Source organism: Octopus bimaculoides, chromosome 10 (assembly GCF_046866305.1).
Source record: "Octopus bimaculoides isolate indiv1 chromosome 10, ASM4686630v1, whole genome shotgun sequence".
Taxonomy (NCBI): domain Eukaryota; kingdom Metazoa; phylum Mollusca; class Cephalopoda; order Octopoda; family Octopodidae; genus Octopus; species Octopus bimaculoides.
In genome coordinates this window covers 31,739,685-31,766,521 of record NC_142937.1, presented here as the reverse complement: position 1 = coordinate 31,766,521, position 26,837 = coordinate 31,739,685, and the positions used below count along the sequence as shown (strand labels likewise).

At 30.0% G+C, this 26,837-nt stretch overlaps 1 protein-coding gene across 1 annotated transcript in view; it reads left to right on the top strand.

The window, feature by feature from the left end:
* The window catches only part of LOC106873965 (transmembrane 9 superfamily member 1), a 64,492-nt gene that overhangs the window by 30,588 nt on the left and 7,067 nt on the right, over positions 1–26,837 (top strand). Inside the window, exons 5-12 of the mRNA XM_014921513.3 lie at positions 10,464–10,582; positions 12,706–12,815; positions 13,076–13,139; positions 17,332–17,403; positions 22,582–22,729; positions 24,111–24,236; positions 25,032–25,124; positions 26,071–26,181. Of these exons, the coding sequence (XP_014776999.2) occupies positions 10,464–10,582; positions 12,706–12,815; positions 13,076–13,139; positions 17,332–17,403; positions 22,582–22,729; positions 24,111–24,236; positions 25,032–25,124; positions 26,071–26,181 (843 nt within the window). The remainder of the gene's footprint in view (positions 1–10,463; positions 10,583–12,705; positions 12,816–13,075; positions 13,140–17,331; positions 17,404–22,581; positions 22,730–24,110; positions 24,237–25,031; positions 25,125–26,070; positions 26,182–26,837) is intronic.

The following is a 26,837-nucleotide window of genomic DNA, read 5'->3' as shown; positions in this document are numbered from 1 at the left end:
CTCTTTCAACTACATTATTTGACAGTATTTATAGTGCTGTCTGTTGTTTTTAGCCATAACTTCCTTTCCAGTGCTAGGGCTGTTACAAATGTCCTTCATGAACAGCATTAAATTAAACATTAACCAAAAGGGAAAATTGCAATTCACAGATACATATTCAACCTTATGTGATATTCAATCCTTTAATGAAAGATCTCCAGAATGTTCATATTACTGCATTAACTATGAATAAGCTAGCATTATTTATTTGTATTTTTCTTAAATTATTAAAAGACGAAAAATAATTTAGATAACTATAGATTTACTATTTTTTTAATTTTTAATATAACAGTTTATTGTAGATATTTTACATTAACTCTTATTAATGATTTGTTTTAAAGAATGAACATTAAGTATTAATCTTGAATTAAAACCAATAAAGTTAATGTTTTGAGTAGTTTTACAAATTCTCTTTAATTTATAAACACTTTATTCAGTATCCTGAAATTTTCCAATTATAGTAGTCCTTATTCAATATCACTGTATCCATATTTTAATAATTTTTTTAAAGTTTATTTAGCCTGACTTTTCAAATCATATTTAAGTTGCCAATGAATATTTTATCTGGTTAAATTTTGGCTTTGAATTACCTTCAGAAAAATAAATTATTTATTATAATTTTTTTTTTTTTTTTGTATTAAAAAAAAACTATTGCAAGAAAACATTGTTCTTCCAAGATTTTATACAGATTACACTGTAAATTTTATTGGTCATTCAATCCTGTCAAGAATATTTAGGCATTTGTTATTCTTTTCGCAATATACTATTTTTTCTCAGTTATTTACAATTTCTTTTTATCTTTTATAAGAGAAAAAGGGATATTTAGATTTGTTTTGCTTGTAAAGCAATAGGTAATAGGAATCGCATTTTATATGTGTTGATGATATGCAATTCAGGATTCATTCTTTATAATTCTTTATCAAATTTTAGGAATTGTTTCAATCATATTTTTTTTTTTTGTTATTTGTAAAAACTGACATCAATTCATGAATCCTGTAAACATTATGAGATGAGATCTATGATTGGCTTAATGCTTAAGGAAAGCCATATTTTATAAATCATATCATTTTGATGCATACTGATAACTAAAAAATAAATCCAGGACTTAAACATATTTTGTATCCATTGAAACTAAAAGCTATTACTCTATTTATGATGTTATCATTTCCTATCCATGTTGCTAAAGAAAAGCTGGATCACTATTATTCTCCTCTGCTGCTCAATTTCACTGTAAATGGCTAGAACTATTGCAATCATTTGATGTTGGAAAGTAAAAAAAAATTGGATTATTAATTTCATTATAATTTAAATATCAGCTACATTATTGGAAGTAAATTATGTGAGATTTTATGCATTGATTCAACTGATAATATGTTACTGTAAGAAATATTTGCTGATTAGATGTCTGATTAAATTCTCATGGATTCATCCAACTAGAAAGTATTCTTGAATGTTTGAACAATTATATGAGAAGTAGAAGCAGTCCTTGAGTATTACTTAAATTTAAAATCTTGAAATGTTTAGCTGATCATATCAATTTTTATATATATGAGTTTGACTCAGTTTAAGAAAAAACATCTGCCTGATAAGAAATGACAAAAGAATTACATCAGAGGAAACAAAAATTAAGTGGAAACAGTGTCTCCATATCAAATTGTCAAAACTGTATATAACTTATGGCTCTGCAGGATAATCTTTTCATTAATACTTTCTAAATGTTGTAAAACAAACTATTTACAATTATGAATAACTGAATAATTCAGATTAGTTTGGCACTGAAATATTAGAATACATTGAAAGCTAATTTGGTTAGACTTTTGTTTCTATATCACTTTCCTTAAGTTATGTTAAATGTAATACAGATGGCCTAAGAAATCAGTAATAATGGAAGGGACAATGACTATACAGGGACATTATATTTAAAATTAGATTGTCTTTGCAAACAAAAACTAGAGTAGCTGCTAAAGGTAGAATGTTATCAAATGATGTACAGGAAATTTTTTTAAATCCATTTGAAAAGCAACACAAATGAAACAATCCTGATTTAATAGAAGTCATTTTTGTTTAATACATAGGTTCAGGAATAGACACAGGGCCTATAGCTTTTGCATGCTGAAGTTGACTGAATGGAAAATGTAGGTTGGGAAGGATTTCAGAAGATTTTAGATCAGGAGAAATATTGAAAGAAGTGTTTAGTATCAGTTTAGAAAATGAAATATTGTAGCATTCCTAACTTTTCTACCATTGGGTACCCTTGACAAATCAACAAATAAATAAATGTGATGAAATAAATATTACTATTACACCATGCCTTTCTTGGGGTTATTTAAACTTATTTTAGTATATTCATTTTAACTAAATAGAAATTAGCTTTGTTCTTTTCTCACTGAAGATGGAATTAGACTTTCCATTCAATCCCTAATTCGACATCAATTTAAATATATCATATCATTAATAATTTTGTGTTGAACCTAGACATTTTTAAACCCTTCTTTACCATATCTCTGTTAAAATACACTTAATTTGTGTCAAATGATTTTCAAACTGTGAAGAATTTGATAAAATAACTCAATATTAATCTAGTATTTGGAACATAAATTAACATGAAATTTTGATGGAGAATTTATAATTTAGATCTCATTAAAAGCAAAAATTTGTATTATAGAACAAAGAGTAGTTTCAGACAGGTTGATATTAAAAGAGATAAAGCTGTGAATGACTTTGTGGGAAGTGGAGTTCTAAAATATTTACCAAGGAAAGAATTTTAGTTTGCTAGCAATACATTCTATAAGGAAAACAAGAATATCCCATTTCCTTTCCCTTGTAAATCAGTGACTTATTGTTATGTAAAGTCATATATAGCAAAGTATGAGCAACTATGTATAACCCAGAGGTACACAAACCTGTGCACAATAATTCAGTAGAACAATGTAGTGAAGTATTTTGACTTAATAGGTGTGATGATAATGATGATGGTGTCTTTATTTACTTCAAGGGCAACAGAACATAACACTGCATTATTATACAATTATGAAGCACATGAAACTTTTACTGCATGATTATTTGCTCATTTTACTTCCTTTTGTGCCACATCAGACAAGGAAGATTTGGAATTTTATCAGTAGAACCAAAATGTATTTATAATAGCAGAAAGTAAATAATCTGCTATTAAGGCTGCACATTATTTTGATTTGGCAGCTATATATATATGAAACAGCTTTACTACTAGGGTTTTGTAGCATTTAACTCCATTGAAGATTCTTGCTGTTTTTTTCTCTCTTTTTTTAGGTTTGATTTCTCTTCTATATTTATTGTCAATTAGTTCTTCATGCTTACAGAGTATTTTTGTAGATTCCACTCATTTTGCTACTATACTTCCTATTGTTTGATGCTAGTTTAAAATCTTTCTTTCAAATAACTAATTGCACATACTGCACAACTTATTACAGCTTACTTTTTTTACTTTCATTTGTTTTCTTGGTAAAAACATTCTGAACAAATTAGAGTTTGTTTTGTTTTTATCATTTTTGCTGTATTTTTTTTTTTTTCTTTAGTTTGTATTCATTTAGAATAATTGATTTGCATTGTCACTACTCCTTGGCCAGCCAAGTTCAAACACACAAGTAATCAAGTGATTTTTAATGAAACCACATAAAAGAGAGTACCATACATCCTTGATAAGAATCTGAAAGAAAGCAAAGCTGAGTTTGTTAGTCAAATATATGGAAGAAACTGAGAGCTTATTAATAAGATTAAAAGCACTTGAGAAACATTAATATTTCATAAGAAATATACATAATTATCTACATAACGAATTCTTCATTCTCATAAAATGTATTAAGTTGTTATTTATGTAATGTTAGAATTTTGAATGTTTGGGCTACATTGTTACAAAAAAACTACATGTTCCATATGCTAAGCATACATGTTTCACATGTTAAATGAGTATACTGAAATACTACAGAAAACATTTTGTTGCTTTTAATGACTTCTCTAAATGTTTTATCATGTCTGAATTTTTCTTCAAATTCACACAATTAAAATAAATCTTTTAAACTTCCTACTACTAAATTTATAATGGACATTTGTCCGTTATAAATTTACGTAAAAAAATTTTGTTGTACTTCAAACACTTATCTTATATATAAAATAGACCTCTGTGTGTTCACTTTTCACGCGAAAACGGCTGCACAAATTGGTTCCATACTTGGGGTGCATGAATAATTTAACTTGAGATACAATAATATGGTCTTCATTTATTTTTATATTAAAAATAAATAATATTGCTTTATATAAGATTAACTTCTTTAAAAGGGTTTTTCAATGTCAACTTCTGGTACTAACGTAACAACTGTGACTAGCCAGACGTAGCAACTCCTCTTCCTTATTCTCTCTCTCTCTCTCTTCCTTCCTCACTCTGTCAATAACTCAACTTCTTTCGATGTTACAAATGTCTATTTTTAATATTTGGGAGGCATGTTCCCTATCTAATTTCTCACTGTACTTCCTCTCTGTCTATTTCTTACTCTATCATTCTCTCTTCATTCTGTCAACCATTCAGTCTAGAGTTTACTGTCGTAACGATTTCTGGTACCAAAAATATTATTACAGTTACTTTCATTGTTCACATTCTTCTGTACCGGTGTATTTGTGTATTTGTAAATAACCTTGCCTAGAAGGAAGGTGTCAGATTTGTCTCCAGTGTCAAGGTCAGCCAAAAGAATGTCTCTGTTGAGGGAAAGAGAGACAGCTGAAAAGAGAGAAGCATGTCAAGAAAGAAACAAACAGATTGCACACTACAGCAGCCAGAGCATCTGAGAATGATGAGACAAGAGTTGCGCATAAAAAAAAAAAACAGTTGTGTACTGGTATTGAACAGAGATATGCACGCCTGATCTCCACTGCAGAAGGAAGAGCAGTTACAACAGCTCAAAGAAGCAACTTCTATGAAGCAGCTTTCAACTATGATCCAGCAGTTAATTATGGAGATGACACTAAAGTTTCCATTGGTGCAATGATAACTGAGTGCATACACTGTAAAGCAAGGAAGTGGCCTGGAGAGACACCTGGGCTGTGCTGCTGCAGTAGAAAGGTTAAACTCCCTGCAATGTCCCAACCTCCAGAGCCGTGAATAATATGTGCATGTAATGTACAGAAGTGTAAAAACCATTGGGTGTTAAAAGTATTACTTTCTGAGAAATACACTAATCTTACACTACAAGCAAAGAGTACTGCATTAAGACTTATGAATTTATAACCCAAGTGAAACCAGGTCCTTCTGCTTGTATATAAGTCAGTTGTTTATGAGACCCGTTTAAATTCATAATTATTTTAGCACTTTAAGACATTCCAGAGTTTATTCTTGTTAGAAATATAGTGATGAAATGGTTGTAATGTTGAATTCTTCCAAAATGGAAAGAATTGTGACAGATCTGCAGTACAGATCCTTCCATATTGCATAGACCTTATCTCATCTGTCAAGCTAAATGTTCTAAAATTTTATATAAATACTCCTCAGTCTTGGTTGGTTTTTACTCTGAGTTCTTTTTACTATTAAATTTCAAAACATTTCCATCCAGCCTGCAATTATATATCTGCACCAATGTATGCATCTTCTTTTATATGTAAGAAGAGTTTTACCTGTCATATGATGGATAAGTTTAGAAGTATACTTTTACCACAGTGGATAATATCAGGAAATATGTTATACATGTAATAATTATAGTTTAACTATTATTAAATTTCTTGATGCTTATACAAAATGATGAAATTAATACTAATATTCAACAGAAAAATATTTATTACCTTAGATTAAATTAAATAAAACTCTTCCCTTAACTGTCATTTACTTATTCTCCTCCTCCTCTTGCCACCAAACCTATGCATGTACTCGTCTTACAACTCTTATACTAACTCTCCCTTTACCTCTTTTTTAACTCTCTTTCTCTCTCTCTCTCTCTCATGTAAAGCATGACTGGAGAAATCAATGAACCAACATTTATCCCAGCAATTATTATATATAGAGGTAAATGTTGTCCAGCCACTTTCTTTACTATCTAAATAAGTGGTTCATATCCATCTTATTCTTTATAATTGCTGTAAATCCTCCATATTCATTCTTTTCCATTGTAATATAGCCTAATTTAAGTGTGAAATCCTTTGTTGTCAATAAAAATTTAAGTTCTTTTGATTTCATTCAATTTCACTTTGGTCATTAAACTTGCATTTTAATAACAGCACATTATTGCTACTTTCAATAAATCACCCAATCAGAAATCTAATAAATTTTTTCTATAAAAGAATTGATATGAAGCTCAATAGAAGACATGCCAGTTTATAAATTAAAAAAACAGCATAAATACACATTTTGTTCAACTTTAAGGCTCCACGCATATAGCTAAACTGATAACGATGTTATTGCTTTCTTTTTCTTTTTGTTTTAATATCGTTTTTGATAAAGCCTCTGGTCTTGGAATACTTTACTTGGAAAATAGTATTCATCTAATAAAAGAAATGCTTACACAAAGTTATATGCAAACCCTTTTCATAAGTGCCGTATAGAAGAACTGAAAGTATACAAGTTTAGTGCAATAGCACTAGACAACTTTGAATAAAAGATACTTTTAATTCATAGGGTACTAGGATACTGTTCATATGATTATAAGTTCAAATCATTACCACAGCTACTTTGGGTAATCTCTAAGCAAAGTATAGTGATGTATATTCTTTTGTCTTACAAATAGAAAATTGTTCTCCTATTTTAATAGATGAGTTTTTGGTAGTAGGAACAGTAAAGAATCTGCTCCAATAGATCCATTTAAGCATTGCAAAATAGAAAAATAAATGTAAAACAGTAAAAAGATATCTCTTGTTTTATTCTTTAGATTCCTATGTTTTCAACAATAGGGATTCTGATTTCTCAAAGAAAGTACAAGATTTCAACCTTCCCTTTTTCACTTTTCTACTTTAAAAAAAAAAAGTATTCCACCATCCCAGTTTTTCAGGTTACTACACCCCTGCTGTACAACTACCCAGGTATTATTAAACATGGCCTTTCATTTATGCATTCTTGAATGTCTGCTAAACAAGACAACATTTAGAAGGCCTCAACACTGTTGTCTGAGTTAGAAATAAGTTATAAGTTCCCTCAAACTTTTCTTTTCTTTATTTAAACAATTTCAGTGGCTTATAATTTTATCAAAACATTTTCAAAAAAAGTTTGATTCTGAGGAAAAAAATTGTTTTTTGGGAAAAAATGTTTTTCAAAATATATATTTTATAAAATCTCCCTCCTCTAAATTAAATCCTGTTAAACTTTAAATATGTCCCTTTCATTTGTACATGCATAGATGTTACTATAAGATCAAAGAAAAAAATTAATAAACCACTACACAACATTTAGGAGACTTCAGTTTGGTCACTTAACATGCTAGAAATAATAGCCAAATCTTCTTCAAACCAGTCATACCCCCTTCTTTTTTTGTTTATTTTACAGAGATTCTAATTTTTTAAAAGAAAAAAAAACAGGATTGTAAAATTTTAATTATTTGCACCCCATCACCTTTTTTTGTTTAGAAATTATAATTCTAAAAGACTCTTCTTTTTCAAAATTCTTTCCTACTCCATAAATTCTGTTGTATGAAACTTTTTAAGTAGGCTTTCTCATTTGCATGTACTACTATTTTGAACAGATAAAAAAGAAATTTAATAAATGAGAAAAAAAAAAGAGAAAACTTATTTGCCTTACAAAATGTGTTTATGATACTGATATTTTGTGTGAGAGCTTACTGTGTTGATAGTGGTGTTGATGTTGGTAGTGATAGTGTTGGTGGTGGTAGTGATGGTGTTGGTGGTGGTAGTGATGGTGTTGGTGGTGGTAGTGATGGTAATAATGGTGTTATTGATGGGGAATGGCATTGGTGGTTGTAGTTGTCTTGTCTGTGTTAGTGATAGTGGTGGTGGTAGTGGTAGTGTTGATGGTTGCGGTGTTATTCTTGTTATTGGCAATGCTGGTGATAATGGTTTTGGTGATGGTGGGTCCAATCTACCCTTCTAAAACACTGAAACTACAGTTTAGATTATGCAATACAATTCATCAACAACACCACCATCATCACCAAAAATTTTTCAAAGTCGAAAAAAAAAACTTGGAGGATAAGTGAAATTGAAATTTTAAAATGTTGTCTTTTTGGCAAAATCAAAATCTTCATGATGAAAACATAGGAATTTTAGAGAAATTATTTTAAAAACAAAAGGTAGGTGAGGTTTGAGGGAAATTTGGTTGTCATTTCTAGCATGTTTAGTGACCATATTGAGGCATCTTAACTGTCATATTATGGTTTGACAATCATCTATGCATATGCAAAATAAATAAGCATTTAAAAATATTCATATTTTTGCTGTGACAGATGGGTGTGGCTATTCCAAAAGCTTAGAAGATGGGCTGGGAAATCATTTTTTTTTTTTTAAATGGAATTTTGAAAAATCTTTCCTTCATAATCTCCATATTTTTCTTTGGAGAATTAAAAGGAGGTTCTGGATAAAGCAAAAACAAAAGAAATGTGAGAGAACTTTAAAATTTTGAAATACTTTTTGTTTTCCTTGGCAAAATTGGAATTTGTTTAAAAAAACATGAATCTGAAGAAAAAGAAAAACAGAAAGAAGTGGGTATATATTCAGCATATCCGCCAAAATAGTAAGAATGACTACAAATGTATCACAGCCCCTACGGTCATTATCTAACATAAAATAAACAAATTATCCCATTCATGTGCCAGATTGAGTGTAAAAAGATGGTTCAATATCCCAACCTTGCTTGATTCTGATAATTCATTGGCCATTTGTTTACTCTGAAACTTCTGTGTTGAAAATTTTTTAAATCTTCCTTCTTATTTCCTGTGGTTTAAATCATCTCATGTATCTATCCTGCTTGTTAGTAGGTACAATTGTTCAAGCTATTTAAAAGGATATGATATTTAAATGTTTATATGAAAAATATTTAAATAGTACATGAAATACATTTACAAGCAAACTTATATAGAAAAGCATTGATAAAAAAAACAACTTTTTACTCATATTATAAAGACTAAAATATTTAAAATTTTAACTGAAATAATGCAAAACATATTTGACATTTAATCTTTTAGTGAACTGGGGATTAACTTAAAATTTATAAACCAGGCATTTCTATTGTGATTTCTATTGGCATTACCTCTGTTTGCCTTCTTTTCTTCATTGTTTGACCATTTTGAAGTAAACTACTGACATGTCTACTTGCTGTTTGCATTATGTTACTCTGTATTATAAGTGCAGGATTACAGTTAATGGCTATCCACCTGATGATAGGTGGCTCATATTAATGCCTGCTAGCCAACTACTTACCATTTCTAGTTCAATGTCTTCCACTTACACTAACATGATGATCAGTAGGCTGTCAGTAAGATATCAGCTGCCAGTCATGTAGGAAATATTAAGATTCTTACTGCTGTTTCTTGCTTCTTTTTCAATTACTTTACTTCTATTTGCTAGAAGTCACCACAGTATTGTCTAATAAGAAACATTGATTCTGCTTGGTATTTCCCTCTGGTACTGACATTTAGGACTCAGTGTATGGGAGATAAAAGGATGTAAGGACATACTGAAAGCATGATAGTGATAGAATATTGAGAATATTAAGCTGAAAATTATGCTTATAGTAGCACTGTTCCTGATTAGTAACAACAGGATTTAAGAATACAGTGTGAAAACAAAGTGATGTCAGTTTATATAAATTGGTGTGTCTTTCAGTCAGGTGAAAGTTTTCAAAGATATTAAAGTATGCTTTAATTATTTATTTACTTATTTATTTCAGATTTTATTTTTCAGACTTTATTTCTCTTTAATTTCTTTAATATGGTTAAACTTTTCCACCTCCCATTTACATTCAAACTAGAGTATAAACATCTTTTCATGTAGATATGTGTGTGTGTGTGTGTGTGTGTGTGTGTGTGTGTGTGTGTGTGCATGCATTCCTGTGTCAATATATGTGTATGTACACACGCACATAATTTTAGAGAGAGGTTTAGATTTAAAGGCAACAACAAAAAATCATATTTAGAAAAGCATTGTATTTCTGTGTATCCAAAAGAAAATTGTGAGAAGGGTTCATATTATATTCTGAGTTTCATTTGGTTAGAATCTACAGTTGCTTAGTCACAGAGTACATTTAGAAAGATAGACCAAACAAGAGTTTGTTTATATATATTTAGTTATATCATCTTACATATATAGAGAAATAGAAGCTATTATCTTTAGTTGAAAATCTGTAGTAAAAAAATCTTTAGGAAAACAACACAAGTTATTAGTTGTTCCATTTCTGAAACAATATCTTATAACATTTCAATCATGGTCATATTGTTGTATTTAATTTATCACTTTTGTTTCAGATGAAATTCCTGTTAGAGGTTTTATAGGGCATCTCGAAGAAGGAGGCTTTCTACCACACCATCATAAAATATACTTATGGGCTCATTTGCACTTCAATATAGAATACAATGGGAATCAGGTGAGTTTTGTTTTCTTAGATAACAGAATTTTATCATGTTAGCAACAAAATTACATTTAAAGTAGTTACTTTACATAGCAGCATTTGCATCCTCTGATAGATAGTGAAAGTACAAATGCCCAACATTAACTGTTTGACAGAAGTTTTATAATTCTTTTCAGTTTCCTACAGACTAAATAATTTTTTATTCCCTGAGGACAGTTTATAGTAAACAAAAGCTAGACCAGAAAATGCTTTTGCTCTCAGTAGTTCCCAAATTTATGCAAAATAAGAAAACTATTAAAGTATTGCACTCCACACATAAACTATATCCCAAAATAGCAAAGTTCCTCTTCTACCAAAGTGTTCCTTTGAACAACTGAATTTGTATCTAATCCAATTTGATATAGTTAAACCTAAAAATCATTTCATATGCCTGTGTCACTTATGTTACATTCTCCCAAATTTTGTCAATTTACCTTTAAACTCTTATGAAATACTTTGTGTAACCTTACTCAAAACTGCACTCATGTTTTCACTCCAAGTGTTATTGTGGAACAGTTATTGACTCTAGAATTGTTGAGGTATCTATGTTACCTTTCATATTAATATCTGTGTCTATTCTAACCCTGACAACCATCATACCACTTATTAATGTGCCATACTACTGTATATGACAATTCAGAGATTCTCTTTCTATCAGATGAATGTTAACTCCATTGTTAAGTTTGGAAAGTCACATGTTCTTCTGTCTTTCCTAGGCTGACTAAATAAAAATGAAATACACTTCCTATTATTTTTGTTTCTTTGAATGCATAAAAAAAGTACCTACACTGTTTTTTTTTTGTTTTTTTAATTAATGTTTTTTACACCAAAATTTTTGTTTTCTCTTTTCACTGAAAGTCTGAAGAAATAATAAATTTAACACATTCTAAAAGGTGGAAAGCATATGATTGATAAACTCAGTCATAAGAGAGCAGAAAGACTTATATAGCTGGGGGTAATGAAAGAAACTTTTATTTTTAAACTAAGAAATGGGAAAGTACCAATGTATTACCATAAAACATGTCCTATGTAACCTTTATAGTGACAAAAGGAAATGGGTATTGTTAACTGCACCTTGTAATAATCAGTTGTTAAATGTTTTATGTTATTATACAATAAATTAAAGAATTGATATTGATGATGTATTTCACAATTTCATCTGAAATATTGAAATTCCTAAATTCAATTCACTTGGCTTTTTTTTTTTTTTTTTTTTTTTACTAGATTCTTCAATTTCTTAATTACCAGGAATTAGATATTGGAAGTTAACATATTTTTGTATTTTGTTAAAAAAATTAATTGGCTAATTTCTTACTGTTTTCTTTTACATTTTCAATGTTTTTGAAAATGTAAAAATTTGGACTTGATAAATCTTTATTTGGCATGTAATATGAGTGAGATGTATTAACTATTTCAAAAAATTAGTGCCTGTACTCTTTGAAAACTTTGACATAACTATGGCTTACCAATACTGGGTAGAAAGTATTGTCTTTAGGATAGTGGAAGGGGAATGTAAGTAGCAAAAGGGACTGACTGCTAGATAAGAAAGAGCTAATGCATCAATGCTTATGTTGATTTTAAATCTAGCCATTTATATGCAGGTAACCAGTGTTGCTTCATAAATTTTAAATGCATGCATCTTCATAAAATAATACTCAGCTACTTGTAAATTTCATAATAAGCTGCTAAGAGGTCAGGGGGAAATCTTTTTACAATGTTTGTATGACCATGTTTGTTACTAGTTGTATTTAATTTATTGCTAATATCTTTTTTCCAATTTTTTGAGTTTCTTTAGTTGTTATTATGTAATTATTTAATAACTACATATATGCAATATTATTTTTAGCACAAATTATTACATACATTTGAAAAACTAATCTTTTCTGCAATACTGTCAATTTTCACATTAACCTGACCACAAATTGACACAAATTAAGTATTTAAATAAACAAACCAAAGTTTAGGTATTTTCTGCTTGATCCTCAAAGGACTGGGCTTTTTTGATTTAAAAATTTTTTGCAGGGTATGATTTTAATTAACAGTATTAATATAGATTTTACTAATATTTGAAATAATCATTTTCTTTTTATCATTTTTAGATAATATTTGCGAATGTCTCAACAAAAGAACAGCTTCCTATAAGTTTGGATGAGGTTTCAGCACCTTATCTTGTCGCATTTACATACAGTGTTAAATGGCATCAAACAAAGTAAGTTTCTTTGTGTAAAATAAATATTCATGTATGTAATCTTAATAACATACAACTAAATCATTATTTGAAACAAAACAAATCTACAATATAAGGAATATAACTTTCATGAACAGACTTACACATTTACAAACCTTCTCAATTACAATCATACATATACATATGCAGTATCTATTTCCTTTTCCTTGACATCTTCATTATTGTCTCATTTCATTAGACTTAATTATGTATTTATTGTGTATCTATTTATATTATTTCAGTGTAGCTTATGCAGATCGTGGCAGAAGATTAAGAGATAACAGTTTCTTCCCTAAATCTTTGGAAGTAAGTATAAATACTTGTTTTCTAACCACATACTTTTCATCTTTTAAATATACATTGTATTTCTCGTTTTATAGTTTCAATTTAATATTTAAAAATATCATTTGCTTGTATGTTTTACTCTGAAATTTGACTTTTATTAAAAGCTACATTTTAATATTGGTTTCAAACTTTGGCACAAGGCTAGGATTTCAAGGTAGGGAGTAAGTCAATTACATTGACCCCAGTGCTTATTTGCTACTCATCTTATCAGACCTGAAAGGATGAAAGGTAGTGTCAACCTTGGTGGAATTTGAACTCAAACTGATACTTTAATATTGCTATCATTTTGATTTAAAATTACATACCCTTCCATTTATTTATCAAGCATTGTATAAATTATAAATGAAAATAAAAATGAGACAGATGTGAAGCTTTATTCTATTTAGTGTAAGTGAATGGAATGGAAAAATCTTTTGAATATTCTTTTGATTGCCGCTTGTGTTGGCATCTATAACAACCGCAAACTTTTGCTTTTTAGAAAAAATATGCATTCTTTATTCCTTTTGAAATTAGTCTGCAAATAATCTTGAGTTGACTTTGAATTCTGACATGCTAGTGTATTATCTGTATAGAAAAATATGAGGTATATAATATTTGGAGTTCTGCAACTAAAAGTAATTATGACTACAGATGAAAAGGAAAACAAATATATATACACACACACATATATATTTTCTTTTATTCTTTTACTTGTTTCAGTCATTTGACTGTGGCTATGCTGGAGTACCACCTTTAGTTGATCAAATCAACCCCAGGACTTACTCTTTGTGTGTTTAGTACTTATTTTATCGGCCTTTTTTGCCGAACTGCTAAGTTACAAGAGCATAATAACACACACACACACACACACACACACACATATATATATATATATATATATATATATATATATATATATATATACATATATATACATACAATGAGTTTCTTTCAGTTTTCATCTACGAAATCCACTCACATGGCTTTGGTTGACCTGAGACTATAGTAGAAGACACTTGCCCAAAGTGCCACGCAGTGGGACTGAACCCGGAACCATGTGGTTGGGAAGCAAGCTTCTTACCACACAGTCACTCCTGCATATATATATATATATATATATATATATATATATGTGTCAATATAGATTTATATCAGGTCATTAAGAATGAAATGTCCGATTTTCTTACACACCAAATTTGAGTCGTTAACTCTAATGTTTTATTCAGACAATTCTGTTTTACAACATTGAAGAGATACACCATCACTTTTCGAAATGCAATTCATGATGTCTGATTATATTGTGAGTTTTCTCTGGTAAGCAGCACCATGATACAATTCACTCTGCCAGAGTGAATTGTACTGCTTGTATTCACACTGTACTGCTGTACTGCTTGGTATTCACACCGGAATCTCCAATATGAACATTTCAGAGGACATTTGAGGACAGTGCATGTACTGAGAATGATGTGATCACTAGTGATGGTGACATTAAGTCTCCATTCATCTTCCCACGTGGCCTCACACTCAACACGGAGGCCTACATCAAGTGCCTCGAGGAGGTAGTGCTGCCCTGGGTAAAGAGAGTGGCTGTTGGAAGACCCTATGTCTGGCAACAGGACTCTGCACTATGCCACACAACCAAGAGAACCCATTCATAGTTGTCAGATAATTTCTGCACCCACATCACCCTTAACTGGCCACCTAACTCCCCAGACTGCAACTCCCTTGATTATTATGTGTGGAGCACAGTTGAGCAAGAGACCAACAAAACTGCTTGTAACACCAAAGATGAACTGAAGACAAGGATTATGGCAGCGTTCACCAACTTAAACAAGGAGACCATCCAGAAGAGTTGCAGGAGACTCTAAAGTGGTCTGGAGGCTGTGGTTGAAGCCAATGGTGATTTTATTGAATAAATTTACTCTTTAATATTTCAAAATATTTTTATGTAATTTTGGTGAATATATCTGTTAAAATGAGATGTCACTGTTATTTTCATTTTTGCATAATTTAGACGACAATATATTCACTGTACCCTGAGATACGTGTTTCCAATGACTATATTGGAAACAATCCAAAATGTCACAGTACAAACTTATGAAAATTCACTTATGGTACATTGGCAGTTATGTGAAGAGGTCACATGAACTCCTTATACTTCCCCAGCATACATTACCCACACCTGATATGTATCTTACATTATTTAATGACTGAGTGTTACCTTTAAGAAACATTTTTTAAATGTCTAAATGAAAATTCTCCTTGTAAAATGAAAGGAGTATTAAACTTTCATTCATCTGTCAGCTATTTGCAATGAGTGGATGACAACAAAATCATAGCAGTGGTGTGCCATCCTGGTGGACAATCAGGGTAACACAAAATTTCATAGCCAAAAATACAAGTTTCACATCCTGTATAGCAATTCTCTTGATCAAAATATGAATAAATATACAACTGGTTTGAAAGAAGATAAAGTTGAAATATAGTAATTGTATAATATAGTTTATGTATGTTTTATTTATATTTTCATACTTTATTCTAGTATGCTATGACTGTATTGTATTTGCAGGGAGAATCATACATCTATACATCTCCTACAATTCAAAATATCTTTCAATAAGCATATGATGAAACATACTAAATTTTTGTTTCCACTAAATATACTTGTAAAATAGGGGTGCATGCTATGCAAGAGTGCATCTTTTGTGCTGATGAATCAGTATATACACATGCTGGAAAGGGTGCAAATTATATAATACAATAAGAATTTATATAGAGTCAAGGGTCTCCAATTGACCAGGGTACACCAAAACCCAAGTAATGTAGTCAGCAGAGAGAGACAATGACAACAGGACTTTTTACTTTGTATATAGGTTAATGTAATACTTAAAGACTAAAAACAAAACTCATATTTATGGTTCTGTGAGATTATGTGATAAATTTTGATACATGAGAGACCTAATTAGTGCTGGAAGTAGAATCAGTTCTTTATAGATGCCTTTGTTAGCATCAAAGAAATTTTATCTCTGCACAAAGGCTGGACTATAAGATATGTATCTCAAATATATGTGTGATGCTTTATGAGAAGCAGCAAAGTCATCAAGTGAAGTTTTTTGAATATAACAAATCAAGTATGATTCATTGGATGTGCAACACAACATTGACAGATGTTAGTGAATATCAAGTGAAAACAGCTGAGTATCATAAATATAATTTATTGTAGATAATGGAAGTAAATATGTTACTATAACTTTATAATGTTTATGCAAGATATATACTTTTCTATGTAACTAAGAGTTCAAGTCTAACCATATAGATGTTTCACTATTATGAAAATATGGATGTAGTATAGCATATTTAGATTTGTTAAGACGTACTGTAACAAAATAATGTGGATAGTTTATAATATAGATAAGTTATATTAGCAGAACCCCTAATTAAATATAGTTCATGGTAATATAATTACATGGATACTTTTTTTTTCATCTTTGGATAAAATATTGATTTTTGCAAGTGGTAAAATAAGCTTAAGAAAAACTAATCAGAAATTGTACGTATTAATGAATAGGTTGAAATTCTCATAATCTTAGACTCCAGATTTGCTTAGACACTACTCATAATTGACGACAATGAAATCCACACTTGGATGGGAAAGGGAGAGGAACCTTCCATTGAGAATAACTATAACAGCTAAATATAAAGCATTTTGGAGAGATCTTTATACGAGAATGAGAGAAGAAATTGATCTACAAATAGTTAATAGGAAAACACGTGAGAAACAAATGAGTGGAAGAAAAAGAAGTGTGGGGATGAAAAACAAGGTGAAAAAAAAAATAATTAGATGAAAAAAACCCACTTCTTTTGTTATTTCTACCAAATTGACTTTCAATAATGCAAACAGCCTTTAGTCTCCTTGAATTTTGGGGGATTTAGTGATGGATTAGCAACAGTAAAAACAAGAACTTCAATTGATTATAACTATTCTAGAAAATGTTTAAAATATTTCATCATCATCATCATCATATCTATGTATATACTTTCTTCTGATGATTACAAATTACAATTTGATACAGAGAAAATTATTTTATATATTTTAAACACATTTTGTCTCCTTTTGAAATACTTTTCAATTTCATCTTTTTAAAACTTCCTTTTATTCATTAATATCTTCCAGATACATTGGCTCTCCATCATCAATTCAATGGTCTTAGTTTTTCTATTGATAAGTTTTGTTGTTATTATTTTGGTAAGTTAACGATCTCTTTCATATCATTTAAATAATCACATTTATTTACCAGTGCTTAACTTTGTTTCAATTAGAAACTTTGTATATTGTATTTTTTTTTTTTTTTTTCGTTAAAATCTTTTGCAATTCCAAGAAAAATGAATTTTTAGTTTGGAATTTTCATAGCATCTTTCTCCAAAAGGTCTTACAGTATTTACACCATTTTAAGGTCTTCAGATATTACTGGGTTTCTCATAACCTTTACATTCTAATTAAAAGAATGTCATTGATAATGGCAACAAATAAGATTGAGAAATACTGATAAATGATGCACTCAAACCATTTCTTTGTTCCATTTACAAATTGGTACTCATGACATATCACAGATGCATATATGCATGATACACATAGTGTCCTTAAATAAATATTGCCTTACTGGAAATTATGTTTTTCAGATAGTTCTTTATAAGTTTTATAAAGGAGATAATATTTTGTGTTCAGTATTGGGGCTGGTTCATCCTAAGGACAATTTGTGATTCATGTTATAAACTATAGTGTATCATTTTCCTTATTGTTGAAAGTGTGCAAATGTTGGCATTTTCAATAACATTCTTCATTACTACTGCTAATTGTAGGATATTTATATGGGTTGACATTTAAGTTTTTGTTCAATTATCTTCATGTGCAGAATATTTTTTTTTTAATATGTGCATTCTATAAAATATATTAAAAAATCCAATTTGCCATCCTAAAAGAAAGTTGACAAGATAATTTTCTATTGAACATAAAATGAATAAAGAAATAATGTTAACTACATTTAAAAATATTTTTTTTATTTATTTAGCATAAGAAAAAGAACTTGAATGTTTGTTGTAAAACTTGATCACCTTTTCTAATCTCTGATGTACTCTTTCGACATTTTGAACAAATTAAACTTCCATATTCTAACATAAAATAAATGTACATATTATATATGTTTGATATACTTCAAAATTTTGTACCTTAATTCTTTCAAGTATTTCTAAAAAAAACATTAGTGCAATTGATTTTATATATATACTATTCATTTTAATGGTGTATTTGTATAAATTATGATATTTTTTTCAGTATTCTAATGGATGGGGGAGCCCTTAGCATAAAACAATTCCAAATACTTTCTTCTAATGACATTAAGCTGCTCGATTTTGAGCAAAAATATTTATTGAAATGAAATTTTACTAGCAAGAATTCACGTGAGAGTGGCAAAGTGTTGGGATGTTTATGGAATTTGTTTTTATATATTTTAACTGTATCTTTCTGTCAAAGATTATATCTTGCATGCTTTTAACTCTTTTATAAATATATAAACGTGTTTCAATTAGATTTTCATATAATTAAGATTTTTTAATGATTTAGTAGAATATCTATAACTTTATATGTTTATATTATGATGAGATTTTGATTAAGATTTTAGTCTTAATGTGAGCACTTTAGTACAAATGATTTTAGTTGGGCTGGTATCAAAAGAATAAGTGATGTGTGTGTGATACCACCCATCACTCAACATGTTTACAACTAGAAAGGGTGAGCCAGCAAAATTGATGCCTATTATAAGATGAGGAGTTATTTGAGACAGAATTTTACAGTCAGATGCTCTTCGTGTTGCCAACCCTTACCACCTTTATCAAGCAAGGTGGTTCTTTTTTTTTTTCATTTTTAAGGTCTTCAAAAGGATAGAACAGCCAGTCATAATGTCAAAAGAAAAGCAACATCAGTTTTGCTCAAGCAGTGCCAAATATTGAATGTCAATAATCATACCACATACATATAGACTCAAGTGTGACTGTGTAGTTAAGAAGTTTGCTTCCTAACCATATAGTTCTTGGTTCAGTCCCACTCTGTGGTACCTTGGGTAGGTGCCTTCTATTATGGCCCTAGGATTGCCAAAGCTGATATATAATACACATGAAGCCTGTCATATATAAGTGTATATATATTTAGATATATATATGTAAGGTAGCAAATTTTTACAAATTTCACTACCAGTGGCCTAGCATGTATAAAACGTCAATAGACAACATGTTATTCAATATAAAATAGTGTACATTTAAACAAAGAGAAAATATCTATAACAGGCAATTTCTACACACTTAGGAGACAGTCAAAATGACTGAAAACCACAAAATTTAAGCAATTTCAAAGGGAATGAAAAAATGAAAACTTTTACCTTGTTTTTACGGTTATACCTATAGGTTTCAAATTTTTTTAGTAAATAAAATAATTTATGAGGCAAATTCTCATCAGTAACCGAGCCATCCAAGACTGTCTCCTAATGTGTAGAAATTGCCTGTTATAGGTAATTTCTCTTTGTTTAAATGTCCACTATTTTATATTAAGTATATATGTGTGTGTGTGTGTATCCTCTTGCCTTGACATGTGTCACCATCATACAAGCAGTGTCCTTCATTTCTAATCTTCTGAGAAAATATGTCTGGCCATGAGGAAATATGATCTCACCTGTAAACCAGTGAGAGTTCACATTGCACTATTTCACTTTTTGTCTGCAATTGAACATGCTACTCAGCTTAACTTGATGAGACCTGTTAACTTGCCTTACGCTTTTGTTATTTTCAACTAGGGCCACAGACTATATGTTTCTACATTCTTGCTTTCAGTCATTTATCCTCTTGAGTCTGACCTTATTTAGGTCATGGTGTGCAGTGAGAAAGTTTACTTGACTCAGTGCATCCAGTATGGCTTTCACCATTTGTTGTGTTACTCAGTTGTTGTACTACTCAGTAATCACTCACAGCTACTGTGCCAGGCACAGGCACACTGTGCTTCTGCATTTTTTCAAAGCATCTACTAAATTGTATACACTTACTAACAGAAATCTTCCTATTGTACCACAGGCAGTGAATATTTTTTTCCTCAGTTCCTTGCAAGGAAAATTGGTAGCTGCACCATATTCAGATTTGCTTGAAGATGTACCTGCATTCATATATACTGAAATTCAGATTCTCTTCCATAAAATCTAAGAAGCCTTTTTCATGGCCTTTTCAGCATACATTTTTCGGGTGCTGTTTTAAAAACCATATTAGTGTTTTCATATTCATTGTTTATCTGCTATTTCTCTCAGACTATGTCAACATCAGTAGCGTAACCTGCTGCCCTAACATCTTGGTTTTGCTCATTGTTGCATAACCAGTTCTCTGGCTGAAGTATAATGTGGCAAGTTAATACATTGATTTTTTTTTTCTTTTCAATCAGAAAATCTTTGTTTAACAATTGGAGTTTTAGCAATTTGAATAATGATGTCAGCAAAAATCTGGCCAATGAAATTATATGTAAACATGTCATGGATTTTTGAGTGACAATGTCATCACAACTCTGTCCAATTAGATTTGTTCTGGTGCATATATAAGTGACCAGATCAATAAAGAAAAAACAGAACTTGACAAGCAGGGATTTTGTTTGTTAGGAGTTTAGCAACATGAGCAGCAAAGCCTAATGGTTAGCAAATTCTTTCATTTGACAGTCTCTACTGTTATGACTATTAAAATGCTGTGTTGTAAAAAGAACTGTCTTCACTAACAATAGCGCATTCACAACTTTCATATGCATGCTCTTGTGCCTCTCTTATGCACATTCTTCTCTCTAACATTATTTTGTTGTTTTCTTTTCTTGGAACCGAACTGTTCCATACAGGCTTTTAATAGTAAAATAGATGATGAATTGAAACCAATAACTGTTGTTCTCATTCATCCAACATTTCATCCATCATATTCTTAAAGATTATATGAAAGGAGAACTGTTTGCCTGTATCTCAATGTTAAACAAAGTAGCAGATTACCAATTTCCAGTTATTTATAATGTAACTATGTATCTGAATGACAAGCAAAGTAGCAGATTACCAATTTCCAGTTATTTATGATGTAATTATATATTTTAATATGAAAATATGTATTATAATTACAATTATGGAGCTACTATTTGAGAGTATATGATTATAGAAAAGAGGTTGATTTCACCACAGTTTCTACTTTTTCTTGCCACTGAACCATGTTAGCTAACAATGCAACATTCTGTATACACCACATCCCACATTTTATACATACTCATGGGTTTCCATCTTGTTTAATCATTGTGTAATTGTAACACCAACATGTGTAGTCTGAGTAGCTATATGCTTTAAAGCCAAAATTAAAAATCTCTAATTGACCTAACATACATAGAAGCAACACCTAGCATGGCTATAAACATATTAGTTACTAGTTCAAAACTCATAACAAATTTGGTTGGTAAATTGTATTGACTTAAGCTGAATTAGTCAATACACTATACCATTTTCCTACTCTATTTCTGGTTAGTAAGAATACTGTTGGGTTTTGTTTAGGAACCATCATTAATTTTTTAATAAAATTTTTAAATAACTTAAAAAGTGTAACAAGAATCTTTATAATTTCTGAATTTATTCTTTCTAAAAGATCAATTAAACATGCACCCTCTCAGGAGAGTAGAGGGTATCTTTTCTTGACAGTCCCAAGTAATTTCCATTTACATTGATTACTGTGTTCAAGCAGTTGGAATAGGGTTATATTACAATGACGAGCTTAGATTGTGTGTCCTAAGAAATAGTATACTTCTTATCTATTTTTGCATGTTGAATTCAATATATTTTCCAAGTTTCTCTCCCATCCAATGTTTTCTTGCTCCAGTATATGTCACTATCCATAATAATAAAAAACAAGAAAGGTCAATCATCAAAACTGATTTGTCATCCAAAAAGCTGATGCCAATAAATCAGCAAAATGATCAACTACTGATTGTCTGTCAATTTAAGTGATGCAATCTTAGGTTATGTTATGTATCACCATAGAGGCCTTCATTTCACTTGAGTTCAAGTATGTTGGAGACTGCAGCTGAAAGGAATTTGATCAGAATTTCATACTTTCATGCAATAGTAGACACACTATCAACCTTTGTGTCAAAATTATGGCTGCCATAGCATTTGGAACTTTAATAATACATAATTGAATTGAATTTAGAATCACTGAGAGTACATAAGTAATTTCTCATAAAATGGAATTTAATTAGCACTTAAAGCAAATTTTATGAAGTAATATTTGTGTTATATGAATATTTATTCGATAATATTGATAAGAGAAGAAAAGTAAAATTGAGCTAAATACATATGTTTAAATGTTTTTGCATCTTTAGACTCGTGTCCTGAAGAGTGATTTTGCTCGGTATAACATAGATGAAGATGACAGTGAAGATTTGGACCAAGATGAGAATGGCTGGAAGATCATCCATACTGATGTCTTCAGATTCCCAGTGTGTAAGAGTCTCTTCTGTGCCATTTTGGGTAAGTAGATCTTCATTCTATTTACTTTAGTTGCTTCTGAATTCAATACCAGGTGCATCTCATAATGTATAATATATTTTTGTATCGTAAACCTATTAAAAAGTGGTTCGGATCTTAAACTGATTTTAGAAGATATTTGTAGTGTAAAGATAATGTAAAATCAGGGCAATTTTAAATTATTGGCTCATATGTACAACACAGCATAATTCAGAAGAACTACCAATTTTGATATTATAAAGCCTCACTGTGGATGTAATAAGAATGTAAACTCATTCTTTCTCTGCTGTTGATGTGAATAAAATGGAGCGAGTCTCTCAGGAAACCATCTAACTGTTCATTGACTTCTCCCCAGAAAAATGCAGTTGGCCTTCTTTCCCAATGAGCAGCACAGGTCATTGCATTAGAAAGAGTATATTTGCTTTCTTGTATATAAATCTATTTCACTTCTCATGATTTATGCTAGTTGTACATAAAATTGATATTGTTTCATTAATGACAAACTCTGCCAATTCAGCTATACACTAATGTGCTATCCTAATTTATGACTGCTTTATACAGTAGATGACACATTGCTGTTGATTGGGGAAGGAGATTGGGTATATCTTCTCTGGGGAGCAGTCAGTAAAGCACAAGGTCTATTGGGAGGCTCCCTCCCTCTTTTTTTTTTTCCACTCATCAATAGAAAGAATGTGTTTGCATTCATATTACACCCAAAGTGAGACTTTCTAATATTAAAGTGTATATATTTATGCATGCATGCATGTATGCATAAGGGCACATATCTACATGTACAAACACATATTATACAGGTATGACAGAGTTGGAACTTTCATATACTAGAAGTTACTCCAGAATCACACATCACAAATAATCTCTGAGAATAATAAAGTGACCATACTCTGAGATATGTCAGTTCATACAGACAGGGAGATGGAAGCAATTCATCCCCATATTATTGTTAAAGATTTTTGGTAAAAGCAATGTCTCCTAATTGATGTCTCTATTCAAACAGATGACAGTTATATTTTTATCCAAATATAAAAATGTGTATCAGGATATATTCAAAATGTGAGGATTGAAAACAAAAACAATCTTCACAATAGAAAGTACTTGGTGAATAATAACAAAATGATGCAGGCAAATATGCAACCAAACTCCCAAAATATATAAACTATGGCTACAATTGCACACACATATTGCAAAGGATATTCTCAATGCAATAAAACTGAAACAAAATACCATATGCAGAATTGCACCTGGTTACACAGAGAAAACATAATAAAAATAAGACTACTGAAAGAAATATATTATTTTTACTGCTTTTTCCCTCATTAGCATATGTATATAAAACAAAATATTTTTTTTTCTATTCTAAACTTAGGTGTTGGAAGTCAGTTTCTTGCTTTAGCTACAGGAATTTTGTTGATGGCATTATTTGGTATGTTCAATGTACATCGCCATGGTTCCATTAATTCTGCTGCAATTGTTCTATATGCACTTACTTCAGGTAAGCACACTTACATTTCTTCTGCATCTATTATTTAAAAGTAAAAAATTAAAATTACAAATTTTAAAATAGCATTCAAAAATTTAGTTCAGTAAGCAATCCTACTTGTCACATTCCGTTTTAATGTTTAGTCTTTTTTGTTGTCAACTTCAATGTTGGGTAATTGTCACCAAGTTCTCAAAAGATTTATGCAATGTAATTTATTGAAAAAGAATAAGTAAAAGACAGATTAGGATGAAACACAAACTTTTCATGTATTTTAAAATTACAGGTTTCAAACAATAATTGAAATTTAAAAAGTTTTGTTTCAAGTATTCTGTTACATTTACATTGTTAAGTTTACTATTGTGACTGCTGCATTTGGATTTTCTAATGAAGCAAGTTTTGAAAAACTTATTTTAAATAAAATGAATGATGGTCAGATTAAACTTTTGAGTTTTAGATGACAGTTACCAGTATATGTAGTAAAAAAATATATATATATAGTCACTATCTGCTTCAAATTAAACTATTAACTCGTTAAATCACCTATATCTGGCCCAAATATTCTGTTTTATGTTTAAATCAGCCAAATATGACTTCTCACACCGATCCTACAATGTCATTCTAAAAATAAACAATTACATTATCAAAATTTTGAAGCTATGGGGTAAACCATGATTAATTCAAAACAATGTGAATCAGTAAGCATTACATTTGACAGAACAATCTGACTGCTAAATGGTTAAATATGTAAGTACAGTCAACACTATTTTATTTACAATGAAAATAGATAACATTTTGATTTCTCTTCAGGTGTATCTGGATACATTGCTGCAAATTATTACCGAAAAATGGGAGGTGACAACTGGGTATGGAATATCAATCTCACTTCAGCTTTGTTCGCATGTAAGTACATTACTCTGAAAAGAATTTTTAAAATTTATTTATCTTTATTATACCAATTTATGATTAAACCATATTTCTCTTTGTGTCAAAGTTACCTAAATATGGTTCATAAAGAATTGACCTAAAATTAATGTGATCTACTTATATCACCAACAGAATATCAGTGCAATCATATTTTTTTCACTTTCTCATATCATCTAAGTCAAAGAGTACAAAACTGTTACTTCAGAAATATTTAAAGATGTTCTCATTTTGTTAAAAGTAAAAATGTTTGAACAAGTAAACTGTAATCAGAAAAAAAAAAACTATTTGGTTTTCATACAAAAGAGTGATCTGTACTAAGAATAGATATATAATCATTTCTTTTTTATTGGGTGATTTTTTTTTCTTCTTTTTATAAAGGAATTGGGTTTATAAAATTTCGTCTTCACAGTATCATCCTAGTACCTATTGTTATGATTTCTGAGAAAGGAAATATAAAGTTAGCCCTGATGAGACATGAATTCAGTGGGCCAGAACTTAATTCTGTAAAACTTACTATAAATCAGTAATCATATGAAAACTAGCCTATTACAAATGTTTTGATAAAGTTAAAACATTTATATAGGTTGAACTGCTAAGATATTTACAGTAAAAGAAAAATTATTAACTGATAACCATTATTAATTTTACCTTCAGTAGAGATGGGAGGCCACTGTGGATGCAAATCTACTCCTTGATACAGTCATCATCAAAACACATTCTCTTTATGAATTGCTGAAAGATCAGCAATGAATTACTATCTCTACTAATTATAAACTTGTTCTTAAGAAAATTATTAATTAATAGATTTTTCATGGCTGAAGTCCTATCTTAGGAATAATTAAAATTGGTATCTTAGGAATATATTTTTTCCTGATTAATTTTTTAATGTTATATATATTTTTTCTATTCATTTCAATTCTAGTGCCATTTTTCATTGTGTGGGCCCTTATAAACTCAGTTGCATGGGGCTATGGAACCACTCAAGCTTTACCTTGGACTACAGTTGTCATGTTAATATGCTTATGGATGTTCGGTAATATATTTTTGTCATTCCAGATTTTTCATTTAGAATAAAATTAACCAAATAACTAATTTATGTTCTCAAAAGATTGTATTTTATACATGTTGTTTGTGCAATTATTTATATGTGTCTTGACTAATAACTAATGAATTTGTAATTATAGTCGACTGAAAGCATTTTCTTTTAACAGGTTAATACCTTATTTAAAGATAAAATTCAATTTATATTTGATTTTATTTCCCCTATCCATCTAATATGCAAGTATTAGTTCTAGTACCATTTAGAATCTTTCGGAATTCTTAAACTGACTACTCTACTAATTTCAGAATCTAAAAATTTTTACTTCTATTTTTGTGTCAGTAATTTTTTATTATACCATTATTGTTATTATCATCATAACAAACCTATTTCCAGGTTGACATGGGTTGGGAGGGTTTACCAGTTCCTCCTTGAGATATGATATCTTCTTATCAAACCTCATCACTTCCTTATATGTCTTCGAATGTTATGAGCCCTATCAGCTATCAATATATGACAGTTTTTAAACTGGTACTTATCATCTATTGCATGTCTATACTATTGTAGTTATCTCTCTTGCACACACCAGTTGTTACTTTTACCTCTCATAACTCATCTCTACCTTTTATGCAACATTTTACATGCTTTGT